Source organism: Molothrus aeneus, chromosome 4 (assembly GCF_037042795.1).
Source record: "Molothrus aeneus isolate 106 chromosome 4, BPBGC_Maene_1.0, whole genome shotgun sequence".
NCBI classification, from domain to species: Eukaryota; Metazoa; Chordata; class Aves; order Passeriformes; family Icteridae; genus Molothrus; species Molothrus aeneus.
In genome coordinates this window covers 54,954,426-54,974,509 of record NC_089649.1, presented here as the reverse complement: position 1 = coordinate 54,974,509, position 20,084 = coordinate 54,954,426, and the positions used below count along the sequence as shown (strand labels likewise).

Genomic DNA, 20,084 nt, shown 5'->3' with positions numbered 1-20,084 from the left:
ACCCTTTTGGTCACAAATCCAAAAGAAAGCACCATACCAACTACTGTGAAGGAAGTTGACTCTATCCCAGCCAAACCAGTATATGCCCTTTCAAACCCTTTCTGGAAATACAGCTCTTTGATAAAGACTAGTGAACTCTTTTCATAGAGAAATACTGGTAAATTAGGGTAGTTGTGAAATAATAATAAACACACAGTTAGAGAACTAACATTATCTTTTCTAAAACCACTGAGATACGTGCAAGTGTTCAATTTTCAAGATGACATACATTTATCACTGTAGATAATGGGCCTGTAAGAAAACAAGCATCATCAGAGCAATTGAATCACAACTAGGTTTTGTTTTGTAACTCTTTTTGATTAAATAAACAATGTGAAAAGCTTACAAAGCCAGTATTTCAATGATTGTTTGTTTAAAATATTTGGAAATAGCTAAAATACAAGTGTACAGGTTGCTAATACCTTTTGGGAGAGAGATAAAAGTGAAAACAATTTACTTTTATAGGTATTGAAAATCTAATTAATGTTTTGACAGTAAAGACTTCGGGTTTTTTATTTGTAGGTAGATTGTTTTTATTTTTACTTTATTTTCATCTAGCATCACAGCAGTTGGAAAAAAATATTTTTGTGCTATCATCAAAATTTGTCCACATATAAAAATGTTGTTCATATTTGTCATATTCTATTTTTATTAGATACAGTCACCATTTAAGGTGCTGTTTCCTTTGTTATAAGTTTGTTGACAATTTATTTATCCTTTTCTATCTTAACAAATTTTGCTCTACTTCAGAATTCTGGAAATAAGGGTACTACTCCCAGTAAACCATCTCTGATAGTTACTGGAATGACTTTGAGTCAGTGATTAAAGCAATATTAATATTTTTTTCTAGAGTAGGTATTAAAATGTTCATAATTAACCATTTTTCTCCTCACATTGGTTCTGTTTTCTCATAGATGGCAGACTGAAGTTTTTAGATTGCTTTCTTTTCCTGCCCCAAAAGAAAACCAGGTTTCTAGAGAAGGATAGAGCATTAACAGCAATGAGTAGTAATGCTGTAAGTCATAGGATGATAGAATGGCTGGGATTGGAAGGGACCTTAAAGATCTGGTTTCAACCTTCCCTTGCAAGGATACTTCCCACGAGATCAGGTTGCTCAGAGCCCCATACAACCTGTCCTTGAACACTTTCAGGCATGGGGTATCCACAGCTTCTCTGGGCAACCTGTTCAATGTCTCACCACCCTCACAGTAAAGAATTTCTTCCTCCTATCTCATGTAAACCTACCCTTTCAGTTTAAATCCATTCCCCCTTGTCCTTTTGCTACATGCCCTTGTTAATAATCTTTCTCCCTCCCTTCAGGCATGGTCTTTAGGTGTTAGACACCATTCTGTGATGTTAGGAAATTGTTTCCAAGTTGCAGTGCTACCTTTCTCAGTTTCAGCTATTTTAATGCATAATTGCAACCATAGCAATCCTAATAGCGTGTTTTCTTAGTGTTGAATTTCTTTGTAAGACTAGAGGAATCATCTTGTTAAATGTATTGTTCCCATCAATAAAATTACTTTATGACCTCTCCCTCTGCCTTTTATTTCAGTCAAGAACAGTGCATTCTGTTTCTGCTCACTTCAGGTACCTGCTGTCCTGGAAAGAGGGCATGGTATCTTGCTTGGAAAGACTGCATAACCCTCACTTTGGTTTTTTCTTTTTTGCATTTATTTGAATATCTTTTACTGGGTCTTGAAAGATGAATTATGTCACAGTTTATGACTGAGTATAAGTGATTTATTACCAACATGTTGCATCCCCAGTGCAGTGAGTGGATTAATGTCTGGTGTGGCAGTTGTAAGTCACACCAAGTGTGTTGACCTCCATTGCTCTTTGGAATTAGATGGTTCTTGGTCTTGCAAAGCTTCCATCTGTCTCTTCTTCTTTTGTAGCTTTCATATCTTTAAGCATATCTCTGCTACTCCCCTCCCTATGCCCCTTCCACCTGTCCTCCCTTAATTTTGATGGTATCATGAAGTGATGGTGCCGGTGGTACCAAACCAAGTGGAGAAGTGGCCATGTTAGAAGGGAGAGTCACTGTGCAGAAAAAACTTGGATATGCTGGAAGAGTGGGCTAACAAGAGACTTATGATGTAAAAACACAAATGTAAAGTCTGGCATGTGGGAAAACATAATCCAGGAGTGCAGCACAGTCTTGGATCCACCTGGCTGGGGAGCAGCCTGAAGGAAATGAACCTGAAGGACCTGGTGGACAGCAAGCTGCATATGAGTGGACAGTGTGCTGGTGCATCAAGGAAAGGCAACACGATGCTGGGCTGCATCAATGTGGGCATCACCAGCAGGGTTAAAGAAGTCATTGTCCCACTCTACTTAACACTAGTCAGGTCACATCTGGAGTATTGTGTTCGGGTTCGGTCCCTCTGTACAATAAAGGATGTGGACAGACTGGAGAGGGTCCAGAGAACAAGCCACAGAGGTGTTCAAAGAACTGGGCAGCCTGACATGTGAAGAAAGGCTGAGAGAGCTGGGTTTGTTCAGCCTTGAGAACTGGAGGCTTAGGGGAGACCTCGTTCCAGTATATAAAGGGTGGCTACAGAGAAAATGGAGACTCTTTTTTACAAGAGTCACTTGTAAAAGGAGTCACTTTCTCATGGAAAAGATGAGAAGTAATAGGTACGAGTTACTCCTGGGGATATTCTAGTTGGACAGAAAAGGAAAATTTTTTGCATAGGGAACAATCAGCCATTGGAATAATTTCCTTAGAGAGACAACATTGGATGCTTAGGATTTGGCTGGACAGGAGGCCGGGCCATCCGATCTAGACCACACTTTTACCAAAAAAGACTTGAACTTTCTTTCTGCTACTACTAGCTCTGTATTCTCTATTTTCATTTTCTTATCCTATATGGCCTAGTAATCTTCATGCTCTCTCACTCCTTATTTCTCTAGCAACAAAACCTCACTTCTTAGCAAAATAGTAAATGCTCGATATTACTACTTTGTGAGAGATGAACCAGTTTGTGACATGGTATTGTGTAACTGCAGCATTTGAAAGGAATATAAATATGATAATACAGTTAAGAAAAAATATTTTACAGAGTATGATAAAAGAGTATATATTACAGAATATATAAAAGAATATATATTTTACAGAGTATGCACTTTGGAAAACATACATTCAAAACTCAGATCTGTTTTGCTTATACAAAAGAAGGTGAAGGGATGACTTGATTGTGAGGAAAAATTTCTGGTGAAAGATAGCGAGTTTTTGATGGAAAAAGGTAGGAGAGGATCTCATACCTTGTAAATGATCTTGTAAGTGAAAGCTGATATGAAACAACTATAGACAAGATTTTAATTTTTTTTTAGTTGCCCTTCCCTTAATTTACTTCCTGTCTAATAAACTGCAGCCTCTTTTGGACAGAACTTTGAGGAGCATGGTTAAACAGTAGCTAACTGTTGTAAAATTTGTGACTAGAGCAAATTACAAGCAATAAATGGAACTAAATGAAATTAAGAGGAGTCTTTGCATTCATGTGATTGAGGTCTGGCTTGTCATCCACAGAAAACTAAATTAAGTATAAAACCCACCAGTGGTGCTGTAATCATGGAAACAAAGTACCAAGTCCATTGACAAGGAAGTCATTACTAATTGGCATTAACTTCAGAGGAGTTAACCATGGAGTAGGCACTATTGAAGCCTAATGCAATTGTCAGAAGAATCTGGTTGCTTTTTAGGCTGTCCACTGGCCACTGAGGTATTGTCTACCTCTGTTTTCTCTGATTAGACAACTATTTCCTGAGCATTGTGCTAGAAGAACTATTTTTTTACAATCTAAAAGTTAGAAATCTGGCATTACAGAATACCAGATTTCTAACTTTCCTTAATTTCTGACAACATCTGAGATACTTTTTGTGGAGAAAGACTACCAGTCTCTTCAGGCCCCAAAGTGGAGAAGGTATTTGCTATGCACAGTTGATTGACCTCTAATAATTGTTTGAAAAATTTGTTAAATGTTGATCTATAAAGAAGATTGATCATTAAACATATATAAGAATCAGTAATTGTGAAATACATAATTTTTTAAAGATATGAAATATGAACAACTAAATTTTCTGGTTCTTTTATGTGTTGTAAAGAACTGATCTATGGTTTCCATGTAAAGAAGCATATAAATATTCCCTTCATATGTTTGCAGATGTCAGTCAGTGACTTGCTATCCTTTTATATATATCTGACTTTACAAAACTGCTTGTTATTGCATAGTAAATTCAATTTTCAGGAAAAAGAAATTCCTTATAATTTATCTTTTGTGTGTATTTTAGGGAAGCTGGGAGAAGCGAATTCTGAAAAGTCTGAACAGCATGTGCACAGAACTCAATATCCCACTAGCACAGAAGGTAATGTATTGTTAATTTTCTGTTTTCAAACTGACATCTCTGAAATTAAGCTTCGTCTTGCACAATTGTAATGTAATTTTCGTCTTAGACATGATTATCAAGAGCTGCAGGTTCAGTATCTAAATAATTGTAATGCACAATAATTTTCAGAGATGGTGGCAATGAATGTGTCAGCTCAGCTTGGGAGAAGATGAATGCTCTAGGTAGATTTTCCTCTTTGCTGTTGCAGTAGTTATCCTCTTGAGGGAGCAGCATGTTGGAAAGCTAATTACTGTGTACATTGTTCTTAACAGAGTATTTTGTGCAGGCTCATCTGTATAATTTGTGCAGCCTGTGTGTGACACCAATGTGCTTTGTGTGCACAGAAGGCTGTAGTTGAACTGGTACATGAGGAGAGAGAGATACTGGTACATTGCTGATTTTGTTTGTCATTTGTTCTGGTCTGGTGTTTGGTTTTTTGTTGTTGTTGTTGGTTTTTGTTTTGTTTTTTTTTAATTAATATAGAGGCTTTAATTTTAAAGATCATGGAATTAGGGAGTAACTTTAGCATGTTTTATTCATTCCCCTGTTTGACCTCTGTGATAGGTGGAGAACCTCTGTGCTTCATCATGAGCTGAGGGAGGCTGCTGTATTTGGTTTTCATGGCTGCCAGGGACAGGAATTTGATAGAGTCCAACACCTCTATGGAATGGGCAGTAAATCTTCAGTAACACAAAATTGAGTACTAAATATCCTAAATTCATTGCTAAGCACCTGAAACTATTTAATGGGCTTCTTTCCTTCCAGGAACTGAGCTTGGCCTTTCCCTTTGTAATGTACCTTTAGGCTAGGGATAATTTGTTAGCAAATAAGTTTGTATTGCTATTTTGTAAAATATTGTATTAATGTATAGTTGGAATGAATACATATTTGAAATAAGCACGTTTTTATTCATTCTGCTAAAAAAAAAGAAGATACACTTTTTTGTGTATTTCAGAGGCCTGCAAATGAACAAAAAGAATTGCTTAATAAATGGAATGAAATGGGAACTGATGAGCCAGGTAAGGTCAACTAAATTTACATGCATTAAATTTTTGTACATAGAAAGGAAGGATGCACATCTTACTTACTAGTCAAAGGTTAATCTAATCTCTTCAAGGAAAATTGATTTTGATCTTCCTTTCATTGGTAATGTGCCATTATGCCTAAATACGTATTTCCTTGTTATTTTGTTTCAAGTTACTGTACTAACATTGAATCATTACTGAGAGGTTATTGTGTCTTATTCCATATTCCAGTGCTTCAGAGATTTATTCAACTAGAAGACAGCTCCTCTTATTGTAAAGTCAGGCTAACAGAAAATGTTCAGAACTGTGGATAATTAAGCTCAGGTGTTTTCTTGACAAAAGAAAAAATAACTCTTTCACAGAATAATCAGTGATATTATACTTGGGGAAAGCAAGGCTAACTCTCATGCTAGTTCATAGCCAAGTTCCTTAAAAAGGATTTTGCAGAGGTGCTGGTTTGTATCACACTGCCACCTCTCTGATGGCAAACACTTTTCATGGATTTTTTAGTACTGCTCCCCAGTTTTCATTTAACAGCAGTGTGTGTAATTCAATAATCTAAGCTGTTAAAAAGCACCTTGCTTTTGAAGATCATATCTTTCCTAAGTCTAAGAGTGATTCAGTCTAAACACTTAGGAGGATTAAGTAAAAGGTTCCTGTGACTACTGTTCTCTTCACAGAATCATAGAATGGTTTGGTCTGGAAGGGACCTTGAAGAACACCCTTCTCTTCATTTAGCTGAGCTTTAAAAAAATAAGGCAATTATCACTAGCATAATCATGACAGAATATGTGGTAGTTGTTGCCACATATTTGTGAGGATGTTATTTTGATCTTTGCTCTAATCTGTTATTTAAATTGCTAGATTGTATTATAAATATGGCACATGTGTTTTTGATCTTACGGTTTTAACATAGTGTCATTGAAATCTTATTTCAGATCTAAGTCTTTTCCGGCCTGTTTATGCACCTAAAGATTTTCTTGAGGTAAGCCTCTATGAAACAATACTCAGCTATTGGCTTGTATCCATTATAGTCTTTTATATTAAGTGGGAAAAATAATTGCTAAGTGTATTTCATACTAGTTGTTATTTGTAGCAAGTGAAATTTGGCATGGTTTTTATGAATCCATGTTTGGTTTACAAAACAAAATACTATTGTCCTTTTTACTTTTTAACTGCAGTTTTAAATTGAACCTGTGATAAACTTCTCTAAAGCATAGTCTGGGCCCAACTTTTTTTCCTTGGAGAGCAGTTCTCAAGTGATTTTGTAAAGCATTTTACATTTTCAATTCCAATATATTAAGCTCATAAATCACAATATGTGAAGCTAATAGACTGTTTGATAGTAGGTTGCAGACTTGTATGCAGTTGTAATTGTAGGTCATGTAGGAAGGTTTTAAAAAATCAAACATGAAGCAGGACTATGTGGAATTTCAAGGCTTTTGTATGTAATCAAGCTGGACCATTAAAAGATTGGTGACTGTGGAATCTTTAAAGCCTTAAATGTCAGTATTATTCATCATTTTCTATGACTCAAGCAGAGAATATCATAGTAAAACAGTACTTACTACATATCACTCCTTTTGTTCAGTTAATCAAAATAATGTTGAAAATGTTTTATTTATTTTGCTTTCCATCATTGTACTAACAGCCATGGTGTGTTTTTAATCTGGGATCTGTAAATAAATCCATCTTTTTTTTAGCTTTATTCAGTGACCCTCGTGATCACTCTCTTTTTCTTTTATGCTGTTTTCTTTCCAGAGTTTGCTGTTTCTTTAAATTAACAAGTCTGACAGTGAGATTATATGGTATTAAAATAATTACAATAGTGAGAAGCACAGAGAGAATTTCATAGGAGCTGGAAATTCATGGTAGAAAGAATCTTTACAGTTCAACATGATATAAAACCTATACCTTGGATTAACAGTATGTAAGAGACTGTAAATTCCTTTATAGATCACAGGTACTTACCTTCATATGATTCCTTGTCCTTTAAATTACATTTGCTTTAGGTTTTCAATTCTGTAATTTCTTTTTCTTAAATGAAAGAAGATATTTTGATATATTGTTATTTAGTAAAGAATTATTTTAGTAGCAAGTTATGTAGCACATTTATTGGAAGCTCTGTAAGATTGCCTGTGTAAGAAGATGGATAAAAATTCTTTCAGAGAAAAGTAATGCTGAAGAATATCCTGGATACTGTAGCCATCACAAATATGTTGTTGGTATAGCTTAAATGAGGAAGTAAATTTTAGTCAAGACATTACTATGTAGCCAGCACTTAATTGTGTATATTAAATTTTTTCTGCTTTTTTATTGAGCTGACTTTTCAAAGTAGACTACGTTAGCTTCCTTAAAAATTTCAATACTTTTTGATTTTGAAAATGTTGAGGTATAATTTGATCATTTGTGTATATATAAGTTGTAGGAAATTATTTTATGCGGAATGTACTGTTTGTATTGCTGATGATGTTGGGAAGAGTTCTGAATGCAAGCAAGAAATGACAGAGCTACAATTTTTAAGGTGCTGATGAATCTTCGAAACCCAAATTATGAAAATGGGGAGCAGCCTAGTTTCAGAAATCATCTGGGACTAATTCAGGTTCCCTTAAAAGTTAAAGATATTCCAGAATTGGTAAGTATATTTTTTTCTTATAAGAGGTTTCTGTAAGAGTTTTTTTTCTTTCTAGCGAAAAAAAAAATCATTAATAAAAATGAATATTAGTATAATAAATTTTTCCTTTTGAAAGTGACAATCAATCTAAATATGTAGTTAAAATACAGAGCATAAAGTGGTTCTATGAAAAAATATTTTAAATGAAAAATAAAACATAACCAGTAAAACTTCTGCCAATAGAGAAGTTTTCATTTTATGCTACACAGGTTAATTTGTGCCAAAAATACACTTCTGTACATGTTATTCACTTAATAATTTTTCTTCTGTACAAAAAACTTCAGACTTGTAGCATGTCTCAATTCTGCAGATTCTGTACAGGATCAGTAGCCTGACAATGAGTTAGCTTCTGACTTTCTTCTCAATATAATTTTAAATCTCTTTATTGTCAGCTTGTAAATGAAAAGAAATGTTTGAGTGCTAGTGTATTATATGGGAGAGTTTTTCTCAATGCTTCACTGATGAGGGTCTTGCAGATTATATGCTAGTAGAAAAACCTTCCCCTGGGTTGGAAAAGAGATGGGAATTAGAGATCCTAAATCCAATCTTTCATTCACCACTTCACTACAACCAGGTGTAGCTCATACTTGACATGCAAACTGGGGCTTATATCTAAAACTAGAGTAAGATTGATGTGGGATTCTATTTCAAATGTATGCATTTAGAAGAAATTAATTTGGTTCAGAAAATATTCACATTAAGCCTTTCAAAAGAAATCTCAAATGATTTAGAGAATGAAACATATTCATTACTTTGTTATGGTTCTGTTCCTTTTCAGAAAGAAGACTTTAGTGAACTAGGCTTAAATATAGGACAGCTAGGTATTGATGATTCAGCACAAGTGCCTCCTGGTAAGCTAATGCCATGCTCCAGTCATTCAAACAGAACACTAAAGAGTAGAAGCCTTCAAAATTATAAAAAAAAAAATGTGTATTTTTCCCATAGTAAACTATAAATATTTGTTCTGTAACTATGATTGTAGGGATTTTCATAGTAAAATATAGCTAATAATAGAAAACATTGCATATGTGAAGAGTCAGATTTGGAGAAGTTTTAAAGTCATCACCTTAAGTAGACAATACCTTAATTTCAATATGTTTGAACACTTCAGGTTCTAGAGAACCACATTGCCTTTTTCCAGAAATACAGAAAATATCAGTAAATGTTAATCCAGCTAACAGATAGGTGTATTCATGTATGTATGTGTGTGTATATATATATATATATATATATATATATTATACATACAAACATATAAAATAACCATTCTTTAAATATTACCGGACATATCCATATATTAATATTCAGTAACTTAAATAGCATATAATCTCTGTTGGTTTTCCATGTATGAATCTGTTACTGTAGGAAGAGGTTTTAAAATGATATTTCTGCATAAAAATGGAAATCACTATAGTATCACAAGATTTTTCTTTTTAAATGGAAACTTGCCTAGTTGAAAATCATGTAGTATAGTGCTGCTTTGATATTTGTGTTTTTGAAACACAAAATTAGTTTTGAAAAAGAACTTTGACTCTGGTGCAGGTTAGCTTTTAGTAATGTTAGCAATAAATAGCAACTGAATGTAATGATGTGTGTTAAAAATATGAAATGCATTATCAGCTGGGGTGTCTTTCATTTTTTTTTTGCCATGCTTTTCTGTATTTTTATTTTTTAGAGTTCTTTGAAAATGAACATGTACGTGTTGGGCAGAAAGGTATGGATCTGTTTTCATCTGTAATAAACTCTGAGTAGTTAAGAATGCATTTAGTAAATTTGTATTTGGCTGTACCTTTTAGAATTTTTAGAACTTAGACTAGCACAAAGCATTATCAGTAATACCATTGTAATTTAGATAGACAATCACTTATATCACTAATACTGTTATCATTTAGACAGGGACAGGGATAGAAATGCAAACATTTGCAATCTACCAGTAGCTGTCAGATAAAAAGCTCCATAGGTGTTTCAATGAAAACAAAATAGGAAGCACATAGACATCTTTTTGGTGGCAACTTAACTTATTCCACTACTGAATTTCAGTTTAAAATCAAAATTCTGTGGAGTCCCTTCTCTGCACACAAAGATCTCAATATTGTAATATCTATGCCTTTGTGTCAGAATAGTCTTTTTAATAATCAGTTGCAATTGCAGAATATTGCAGTATTAGCAATTAGTATTAGTATTCCATATTAGCCACTGTGGAATATTCACTTACTTGTCTCTTTATACTGCTTTTTCTGAAAAGTTCCAGGATTGTTTTTGTAGGTTAAGAAATAACCTACAAAAGGAAGAGGAAGTTAAAAGAAATAATAATTTAATAGTTTAAGTTTGCTTATAGAAGAAGCATACAAGGAATGGTTGAAATAAACCAGTGTTTACTCATTACTCTTCTGATTCCTCAACATTAGCATCAAAGGAAAAAATTGGCAGGATACTGTCCCAAAAGTGCTTAATCGTAATTTTTTTGTTGCAGTAACAAAACAATGATCTTTCTCTCTTTCTTTCTTTCTTACTTCTTTTGTTGTAATCTTTCTGTCCTTACGCTGTCAATTTTCTAATCCAAGAGCAACTCATTAAAGTACTGTCCACCTCTCTGTTCTTTTCCCATTCTTCCAAATAAATGATATTTCCAGGACTTCTTGAGCCATTCATTCAACTCCACATTGTCATTCATATTTATCATGTGTGTATATATATATATTCATCATATTGTCTATACTGGGCTGCTCTGTTCTAGAGAATACCTTAGCTTTTCCTATATTCAAAGACCAACAATTTTGTAAATATGTAAGTGCCTTGACCAAAAACTGAAATTCCTTTTCATTCAGTGGAATTCCTGCTGCATGCTCTAACAGGTGTTACTTATGACTTTGTTTGCCACTGAGGTATTGATTTTGCTTTTATATTAGATGTATTGCCAAGTCTGAGGATTTTATTTTATGGTGTTTAGTAAAGCCCATCTTCTATATACCAAAACTACTTCTTAATATTTTCTATGTCAGTAAGAAAAATAAGGTAAATACTCATGGATGCCCAGATGAATCACTGTATTTCTGAAGTTCTGTGGGGAATGTAGGAATGGGGTTTTTTTGCCCTCTTCATGCAGGAACAAAGGATCACAGAAATATCTGTGTTAGAGCTCTGCAAGTTAAACAAATATTTGGCAAGCTGGTCTATTCAGTATTTAAGCAAAAAGGGAAGGAAAGAAAAATCAGTTAGATAGATATTTAATTCCAAACCTCATCCTTTTAAGTCATATCAGAGCAGATACTGTGAATATCAAATTCAATGAGATATAGAAAAGCAAACTGTTTCATAGATACTTCAGAAAAATTAGAGGAAGTGGATTTGGAAACTTCCGAGTAGCAGTCGGACACCTATGTAATGTCCAGATAATAACAGAAATTTCTCCCAACTCTCTCTTTTGTGAAAGACATTTTGGGTATCAGGGTACAGTTAATCACACACCCTTGGTGAGGAACACTTTTACTAGATTACAGTAGCTGAAGATGTGTGTCTTTCAAGTTTATAGATTGAAGTAGGGAACAAGGTAATCTGTTCTATAGTATATATGGTACTGTATTCAGCATGAGGCCCTTGTGACAGGGTAGCCTGAAGCTTCACAACTGTGACCCAAATAAGCAGACCTGTCAGCAGTAGAGTATTTGTTTTATGTCAATATGAAGGCAAACCAATATCTTTTTATGTCTTTATCCTCTAGAGTAAATACACCAATAATGAGAGAACATGACAGTACACTCTGGAATGGAAAATTCTGCCCCACAGTTATCTCTGAAGATACTCATATAGTGAACATGGAAAGAAGGAAGACACAAAAAAAGCCAGAATGAGTGGCAGTCTCCTGTTTGAACTGAGATACCACTCATAGTTAAACCAGGAGTATTTTGTGGCTATAAATGGCTGCTTGTTCTGCATGATGCCAGCTTAGTAGCTGCAACTAGCCTTGATATAGTCATGTGTACATACTAAGTGCTCTTTTATGACAAAATGTAGTATAGCCTTGTTCATTAATACCAATTGCCTTGTTTCCCAAGGAATTACTTAAAAATTGCAGTGTGGAAATGAGATCTTTTCAGTATTTGCCTATTAGCTAATGCTCGCAGCATGGTAAGCCAGTTTTTAAAGTTAAAATTAAGGTATTTGATAGAAGTCTTACACTACATCAACTCTTTACCTGCTTTGTTTCTTACAGTTTTAGCAGAGCAAGATAGTGCTGCAGCTCAGCAGTATGTTCGTCAGGGATGTCCAACAGCACTCCGAGCTGATCTGTGGGCTCTCATTCTTAACATTTCCAATCAGCCAGAGGTAAGTAGTGAAGGGAGAGTAAAATGTGAAGACTAAGTGAGAACACAAAAGTGCAAGCACATATTTTCTAGTGATGTTTTTTCCAAAATAGAAATGCTCTACTGAGTTGTCACAGAAACTGATAAACATTTTGTGATTTAAAAAGCTCTGTGCTCTGAAATCTTTGCCACTCTTCCTAATTTTTAATAGATATGTGAGCAAAATACTGTAGAACAAATTATTCAATTGATCTGACTGACTCCTGAGATTTTCCTATATGATGCTGATTTTTCTTAGAAGGGACAAGAAAAAATACCTGAGAAGACTGAACTGCTCATATCTTTGCTAAGTTTTATAAAAAGCTTTTTCATGGTTGTTTGACCCTGTCATCATATGCACTTACATATCTTATAAATTGCTTTATGTATTATGGCATATACTTTGCATAGGAACAATCAAAGACTTAGAGAGGAGATGGTGAGATGTGGGTTGTTTCTATGTTCCCTTGTACTGCAACAGTTTTTCATTGTACCTTATATTTGATGCAAGTCCTCAACAATGAAATTTTTGCAGTATCTGAAGCCATGCCATAGTTACTATATTTGATATACCTTAAAAAGTTAAATCCCTCTTTAAGGTCTTTGCATAATTGGGGAAACTTTGATGTGAGGCTTTTATATGTACGTAATAATTTACCTTGTTTGCACACTTAGCAATTTTTGCACACTTAGCAAATGATACTTGTCAGCTATAGATGAAAAAGAAAAATAAACTGTTTTAAACACATACATTATTCTGAGACTGAGTGCAGTAGAACTTTTCATTTAATCTGCCAGATCCAGAGCCTTGAGACTGAACTGAGTAGATTGTGTGCAAGGAATTAGTAGTGAGACAATACTTTGTGATGATGCTTAAGGAACTCTAGAAAGATGAGGGCAAGTGGCTAGAAAATGGTAATGATAACATTGAGACAAAGTGGTAAGGGCAGATAAAGTGATGCAGACTGTGAAATTAATCTACTCCTTTGAGATTGTTGAAATAAAGGATTGAAAAACAGTGAAATACAGTCCCCATAGAAAACAGAGGTTATCAAGTTGGGACAAGACACACTATGTTGAAGAAAATAATTTAAGCTGTGAGGTAAGTGCATGTAGATGTTTTTCTTCATGCAAAACTGAAACTGTTCTAATGTAACAGCTGTCATAATATTCTGTCTTCTTTTCCAAGACTATTTTTGCATAGCATTTTTTATTCTGAGTTCTAAGTTAAAGTTGTTTTATGACTTTGAGTACATGCATTTAAAATACAGATTTTCTGAATGACTCCTAGCAAGCTGCCCATGGATCAGGTAGAACAGCACGTGGATTACCACAGCTATGTTATAAGCTGAATAGCCATGGTTCAGTTTAAGCATTGCATTAACTAATGTTTCTTACACAGAAGCTGTGACTACTGCCAAAATGCTAACACCCTGAGATGTTCTTCTTGCATAGAATGAATACATGGCTTTCTTTTTTGTGAAGTATAGCAAAGCAGTTTCCATATACATGTGGCTGTTTTATGATCTGCTGAATTTCATATAGACTTTATGGATTTATCTAACACTTCTTTTCTCTACCTCTTGTGAATAGTTCCTCTGCTGGAGTTGAGTTGTCTGCAGACATTCCTTGCTGTAATATTTCTGATTTGCAATTTAGGTTCTATTACATTTATAGCTGTATGAATCTCTAAATCACATGAACTGTGAATTTCCTTTCTTTGATGTAAAACGTTATGAGGGTTTGGTATGGGCAGCACTGTGTGTGCTAGCATCCAATATTGTTGTTTGGACAATTTTATTCAGTAAAGCTCAGCCTCTGTATAAAGCTAATATACAGCCAAGCAAAGAATGATACTAACAATCTAGCATTGTAATAATAAAAATGATAAACTGTGAGCTCTGTATGCAGGATTATTTGGAAATGTATAAACACATTGCCTGACAATGAATTGTTTCTCAGTTTTCATTTGTAATGGTACACTTTAGAGGAACTGTGTTAAAAGAGCCTTTTTAGGGTTGCAAAGACAAACATTTGAAGGTGAACAGTGTCACAGTTAATATTGTCTGTGTAAACAGTCCAATTTGCTGTATATATATTTTAATCATATGATCTTGAATCAGAGAATCACCATTATTTCCTGTGGGATGTCTGTCTCATTGCATGAAATGGATGGCACACACTTACTGAGAATCTGTTTAATTTTTTTTCCTTCTATTCATAGTGTTACAGAATTGTTTAGTCTCTGCATGCTACTGAAACAGTGCTTAGGAAAGAAGTTTGTTCATTATCTGATAGGCTTTTTCTTCTCCCTCTTAGTTTTTTGAGTTAATAGGTGGAAAATCTTAATTCTGAAAATTCCAGCATGGAAAAATCAGTGCTTTACTTTGCTATAGGTATTACTGAATGTAGTTTCCAAAGTTTAAAAACTTAATAAATAGGTGAGGTAGTAAGTAAAAGTGTTTCGTAAAACCCATCTTGTATATACCAAAACTACTTCTTAATGTTTTCTATGTCAGCAAAAAAAATAAGGTAAATACTCATGGATGCCAAGATGAATCACAGTATTTCTGAAGTTCTGTGGGGAATGTAGGAATGTCATAATGGGACATTATGTATATCTGCCTTATCAGAAGGTTTTTGAGATTAGGATCACTAGCCAAAGGTCCCCACTGTACCATTCAAACAGCAGAAAACCCAGTTACAGCAACAGACTGTCATCATCTTTGGCTGCAGAAGGATGTACTTCACAAGCAGATTTCACAGATCTCTGGCAAAAGGAGAATAAGCTTTGGACCTTCTTCAAGTATTCACTGGGAGGGTCTTCCTTTAACTCTTCTGTCTGTTTTCTCTTTCTGTAATCTGATTAGGTATTTGTTTTGTCCTTGTTAGATGGAGAGGCAAGTGCAATCACATGGTAAGGTGACTAAAAATGGGTCATGACCTGCCAGCAGTTCATCTGTGAGAGTGTAGCTCTAGTGCCAGGGATTTCATGACAGGACACAAGGTGGACTGTGCTGGCACAAAGGTTGCTGAGTAATCCAAACCTTTATTTCAGAGAAGGTGAATGTCCAGATTCTGCTTAAAATAGCTTTGCTGGGTTCTGCTGAAAGGTACTGTTTTCTCTTGCCCATGAGCTCCTTTCAGAGTTTCCTTATGCTCAAGTGGATACAGTATGAATGTTTTGGGATATGGCTCTCTCTGTAAGGTCAAGAAGGCTGCTCACTGCAGTCCTGAAATGTACTTAATTTCAGTTTGGAAAGATAAGTATATTTGGAGGTATGGTATTTTTATACCACCTATAATTTTCAGAAAAGCTGCAGTCTATATGAAAATGCAACATATTTTTGAGAGAGAAAAAGTTTACAAATCAATGTAACATGAAAATTCAGCAGACAAAGAAGAAATGTTGAATCAGATTAAAATGGTAAGACTTTTGTTTTATAACTGAAAAAATTTTAAACAACATAAGAAATGTAACACATTTTTGGACACAAACCCTGATAGATGCTTCATAAATATGCAGTGCTTTTTTCAGTTGAACACATGCTTCTTTTTTTTTAAATTGCTGAAAATTAATTTTTTTACTTTAAATATAAATTCAGGTCATGTCTCAGATGATGATAATATTCTTAATTTTAGGACATCTTGTATTATGAACAGCTTAAGTCAAATGTGATTCAACACAACCTTTTAGTGGACAGCCTGATTTACAAAGTAAGTGATTCACTAAACAGTGAGTGATTTATGTGCTTATCACGCTTGTATCTTGCTGTTGGTTTTTTTAACAAAGAAAATACTAGATGGTTTGGTTTTGAGGAGTGTAAAAATCATTAATGTGAACTTATTATTGTGAATTTGTTCCTTGTGCCTGTGTTGTCTCTTGTGTAAGACATTTGAGTTGAACTGTTAAGTCATAAAGAAATGATATCTTCATTTGAATGAGTAACTGGGTTTGTGAGAAAGAACCAACAGGGTATGACTGCTTCCATTTCAAGTTTCAACTCTTAATATAGAATACTTAATCATCAAGTTAATACAGCATTTTTTAAATTTTAAAATGTGGAGTCTAAGCTTAGCTATAGTTCTTTGAATGAAAGTGAAACAGTGTCTTCTGTCACCATGTTAAGTTTAGCATCCATGGGAGTCTGAAGAGAGATCTTTTGGCTTCAAAGTCTTGTATTTTTTTATTACAGGATGTAAAGCTGACAGCAAGCAACGATGACTACTATTTTGTATTTGAGGATTATTTATATCAGGTATGTAACTATTTTTTGGTTAGAAAACCTAGGAGGTATATTTCTGTGGGATTGTATCATCCTTGGAGAGAGAACTGCCTTTGTAAGGCAGAGTACAGTGGGACAGATATATCTATTCACTGCATATACTTTCTCTTCTGCATAGCAATCTTGGACACTTAAACAGATTAAGCAGGGCAAGCTTCTACAACTCCTGCTATTAAGGACCATACACAATGTCCTTCCAGTGCACTAAGCTGGAAAATACAAAGTCAGCCATATTTTTCCCCTCTCCAGCTTTGCAGTAAATAACCCCCAATAATTAAAAGTTGTTGTGTACAGAAAAACTAAGTCATGAGAAGTATATTCAGGGTTCTATTTAAAATACCCCTTTACTTTACAGTGACCTATTGCAATAAGCATATTGACATATTTTAAAATTAAAGACATTGATTCTAAATAAGGCAGTGACAGGTATGGTTACTTCTAGGATTGCTCCCATTGCAAAACTGTTTCTAGGAATCAGGAATCCAGCTAATTTATAAAGAATTATGTTTGTTGGTGCCTATCAGATGCCCATAATTAGAAGGAGATTACGTCTATGAATTTCTTAATGGGTAGTTGATTGCAGTGTCAACGTAACTGTTATGCAGCAAACTTAACATTTCCACAGTGCTTTTGATTTCTTTAGTCATATCTGTTATGTTAGACTTGATTAATTTTTTTGTTTAGAGCTATGTGAAACTAGCTCTAATAATTTCTTCTTTGATGGGAATACATAAAACTGCTAGTAATTTAGCTAGGCAAGAAACTGTACTTAATGCTGCTTAATCCATATAGATATAAAAACATGCAGCACTGTTTAAGCATACTATTCAAGCATGTCTGCTTATAAATCAGAATTTAAACATTAATAGTTAAAACTATAACCTCATGAAATTATGACATTTTCATTTTTTAAAAATAGCACAATATTAAGATCTGTATCTGAATTTGTTTCAGAATTAAAATTTCGTCTCAACCCCCATCACCTACCCAGGTGCCTACTTCAGAATAGGTGTGAGGCCCTGAATTAAGAGAGTTGGCCAGATGACATAGAAGAAAATGACCTGCCCAGTGAGCCTCCCAGTTATGCTTCATCTGTAAGATGGATCACCACTGCTAACATCAAAAGAAAATCAGGGTGGTTGTAGTAGGTGCCTCCCTTCTGAGTGAGCAGAGGGCCCCAAATGTCAACCACACCCATCCCACAGGGAGGTCTGTTGCCTCCCTGGGGCTTGGGTACAGGATATTACTGAGAGACTCCCTGGGCTGATTCGGCCCTCTGATTATTACCCACTGCTGATACTCCAGGCTGGCAGTGATGAGATGGAAAACAGGAGTGTCAGGGCAATTAAAAGGGACCTTAGGGCACTAGGTCAAGTGGTTCATGGGGCAGGAGCACAGGTAGTGTTCTGCTCAGTCCCTTTGGTGGCAGAGAAAAATGATGAAATGAATAGGAGAGCCCACATTATCAACAAGTGGCTCAAGAGTTGGAGTCATCGGCAGAATTTTGGGTTCTTTGATCATGAGGCAACTTTTTTGGCACCTGGTCTGCTGGAACTGGATGGGCTCCATCTCTCTGTTAAGGGCAGAAGGATTTTAGCTCATGAACTGGTGGAACTCATTGAGAGTGCTTTCAGCTAGGTTTGAAGGGAAAAGGGGATGCAGCTGGGCTCCCTGGAAGCAGGCCCAAGGGTGGTAAGCCTGAGTTAGGGGTGAAATCAGTAGGCCAGCTGAGGTGCACGTACACTAATGCACACAGCTTGGGTAACAAATAGGAAGATCTAGAGGCCATGGTACAGCCGCAAAGCTATGATGTAGTCACCATCATGGAAATGTGGTGGGATGAGTCACATAACTGGAGCACTGCACTGGATGGCTACAAGCTCTTCAGAAGAGACAGGAAAGGGAGAAGAGGTGGAGAGGTGACCTTTTATATTAGGGAGGCTTTTGACACCATGGGTATTGAAACTAATGACGATGAAGTTGAGTCCCTGTGGGTGAGAATTAAGGGGAAGGCCAACAAGGCTGACATCCTACTGGGAGTCTGTTATCATTCACCCAACCAGGAAGAAGAGGTGGACAACTTATTCCATAAGCAGCAACTCTAAGGAGAATGTTTCAGGATCACCAGGCCTTGTTCTTGTAGGTGACTTTAACCTACCAGACATTTGCTGGGAACTTAATACAGCAGAAAAGAGGCAGTCCAGGAAGTTTTTTGAGTGTGTGGAGGACATTTATGGGACCAGATGGGACCTACCCCAGGGTAATGAGGGAGATGGCAGACAAGCTTGCAAAGCCACTCTCCATCATTTACCAACAGTCCTGGCAGATTGGTGAGGGTCCAAATGGCTGGAAGCTGGCTAATGTGACGCCCATTCACAAAAAGGGTGGGAAGGAGGATCCTGGTAATTATAGGCCAGTTAGCCTGACCTCTGTACCAGGTATGGTTATGGAACAGTTTATATTGAGTGTCATCATACAGCACTTAGAGGATGGCCAGGGTATCAGACCAAGCCAGCACAGGTTTACGAGGGGAAGGTCGTGTTTGACCAACCTGGTCTCCTTTTATGACCTGGTGACCTACGTGGTGGATGCAGGAAAGGCTGTGGGTGTTGTGTACCTGGACTTCAGCAAGGCCTTTGGCACTGTCTCCCACAACACACTCCTGGAAAAGCTGGCAGCCCGTGGCTTGGACAGGAGCACTCTTTGCTGGGTTAGGAACTGGCTGGATGGCTGGGCCCAGAGGGTGGTGGTGAACAGTGCTGCATCCAGCTGGGGCAAGTCACCAGTGGTGTCCCTCAGGGGTCTGTGCTGGAGCCAATTCTGTTCAATATTTTTATTGATGACATGGATGAGGGGATTGAGTCTTTCATCAGAAAATCTGCAGATAACTGGGAGTGTGTGTTGAAATGTTGGAGGGTAGGAGGGCTCTGCAGAGAGACATGGAACAGTTGGATGGATGAGCAGAGTCCAATAAGATGAAGTTTAATAAGTCCCAGTGCCGAGTCCTTCATTTTGGCCACAACAACCCCCTGCAGTGCTCTAGGCTGGATGGTGTGGCTGGACAGTGCCCAGGCAGAAAGGGACCTGGGGGTCCTGCTCGACAGCCAGCTGGACATGAGCCAGCAGTGAGCCCTGGTGGCCAAGAAGGCCAAGGGCATCCTGGCCTGGATCAGGAACAGTGTGACCAGCAGGAGCAGGGAGGTCATCCTTCCCCTGTACTCGGCACTGGTGAGGCCACACCTCGAGTGCTGTGTCCAGTTCTGGCCCCTCAGTTTGGGAAGGACGTTGGGACACTCGAGTCTGTCCAGAGGAGGAAACGAGGCTGGAG

At 36.3% G+C, this 20,084-nt stretch overlaps 1 protein-coding gene across 1 annotated transcript in view; it reads left to right on the top strand.

Moving 5' to 3' along the window:
• TBC1D19 (TBC1 domain family member 19) overlaps positions 1 to 20,084 on the top strand; it is a 48,965-nt gene that overhangs the window by 14,252 nt on the left and 14,629 nt on the right. Inside the window, exons 5-13 of the mRNA XM_066548525.1 lie at positions 4,333 to 4,407; positions 5,384 to 5,447; positions 6,392 to 6,438; positions 7,978 to 8,088; positions 8,906 to 8,978; positions 9,803 to 9,841; positions 12,341 to 12,453; positions 16,113 to 16,187; positions 16,667 to 16,729. Of these exons, the coding sequence (XP_066404622.1) occupies positions 4,333 to 4,407; positions 5,384 to 5,447; positions 6,392 to 6,438; positions 7,978 to 8,088; positions 8,906 to 8,978; positions 9,803 to 9,841; positions 12,341 to 12,453; positions 16,113 to 16,187; positions 16,667 to 16,729 (660 nt within the window). The remainder of the gene's footprint in view (positions 1 to 4,332; positions 4,408 to 5,383; positions 5,448 to 6,391; positions 6,439 to 7,977; positions 8,089 to 8,905; positions 8,979 to 9,802; positions 9,842 to 12,340; positions 12,454 to 16,112; positions 16,188 to 16,666; positions 16,730 to 20,084) is intronic.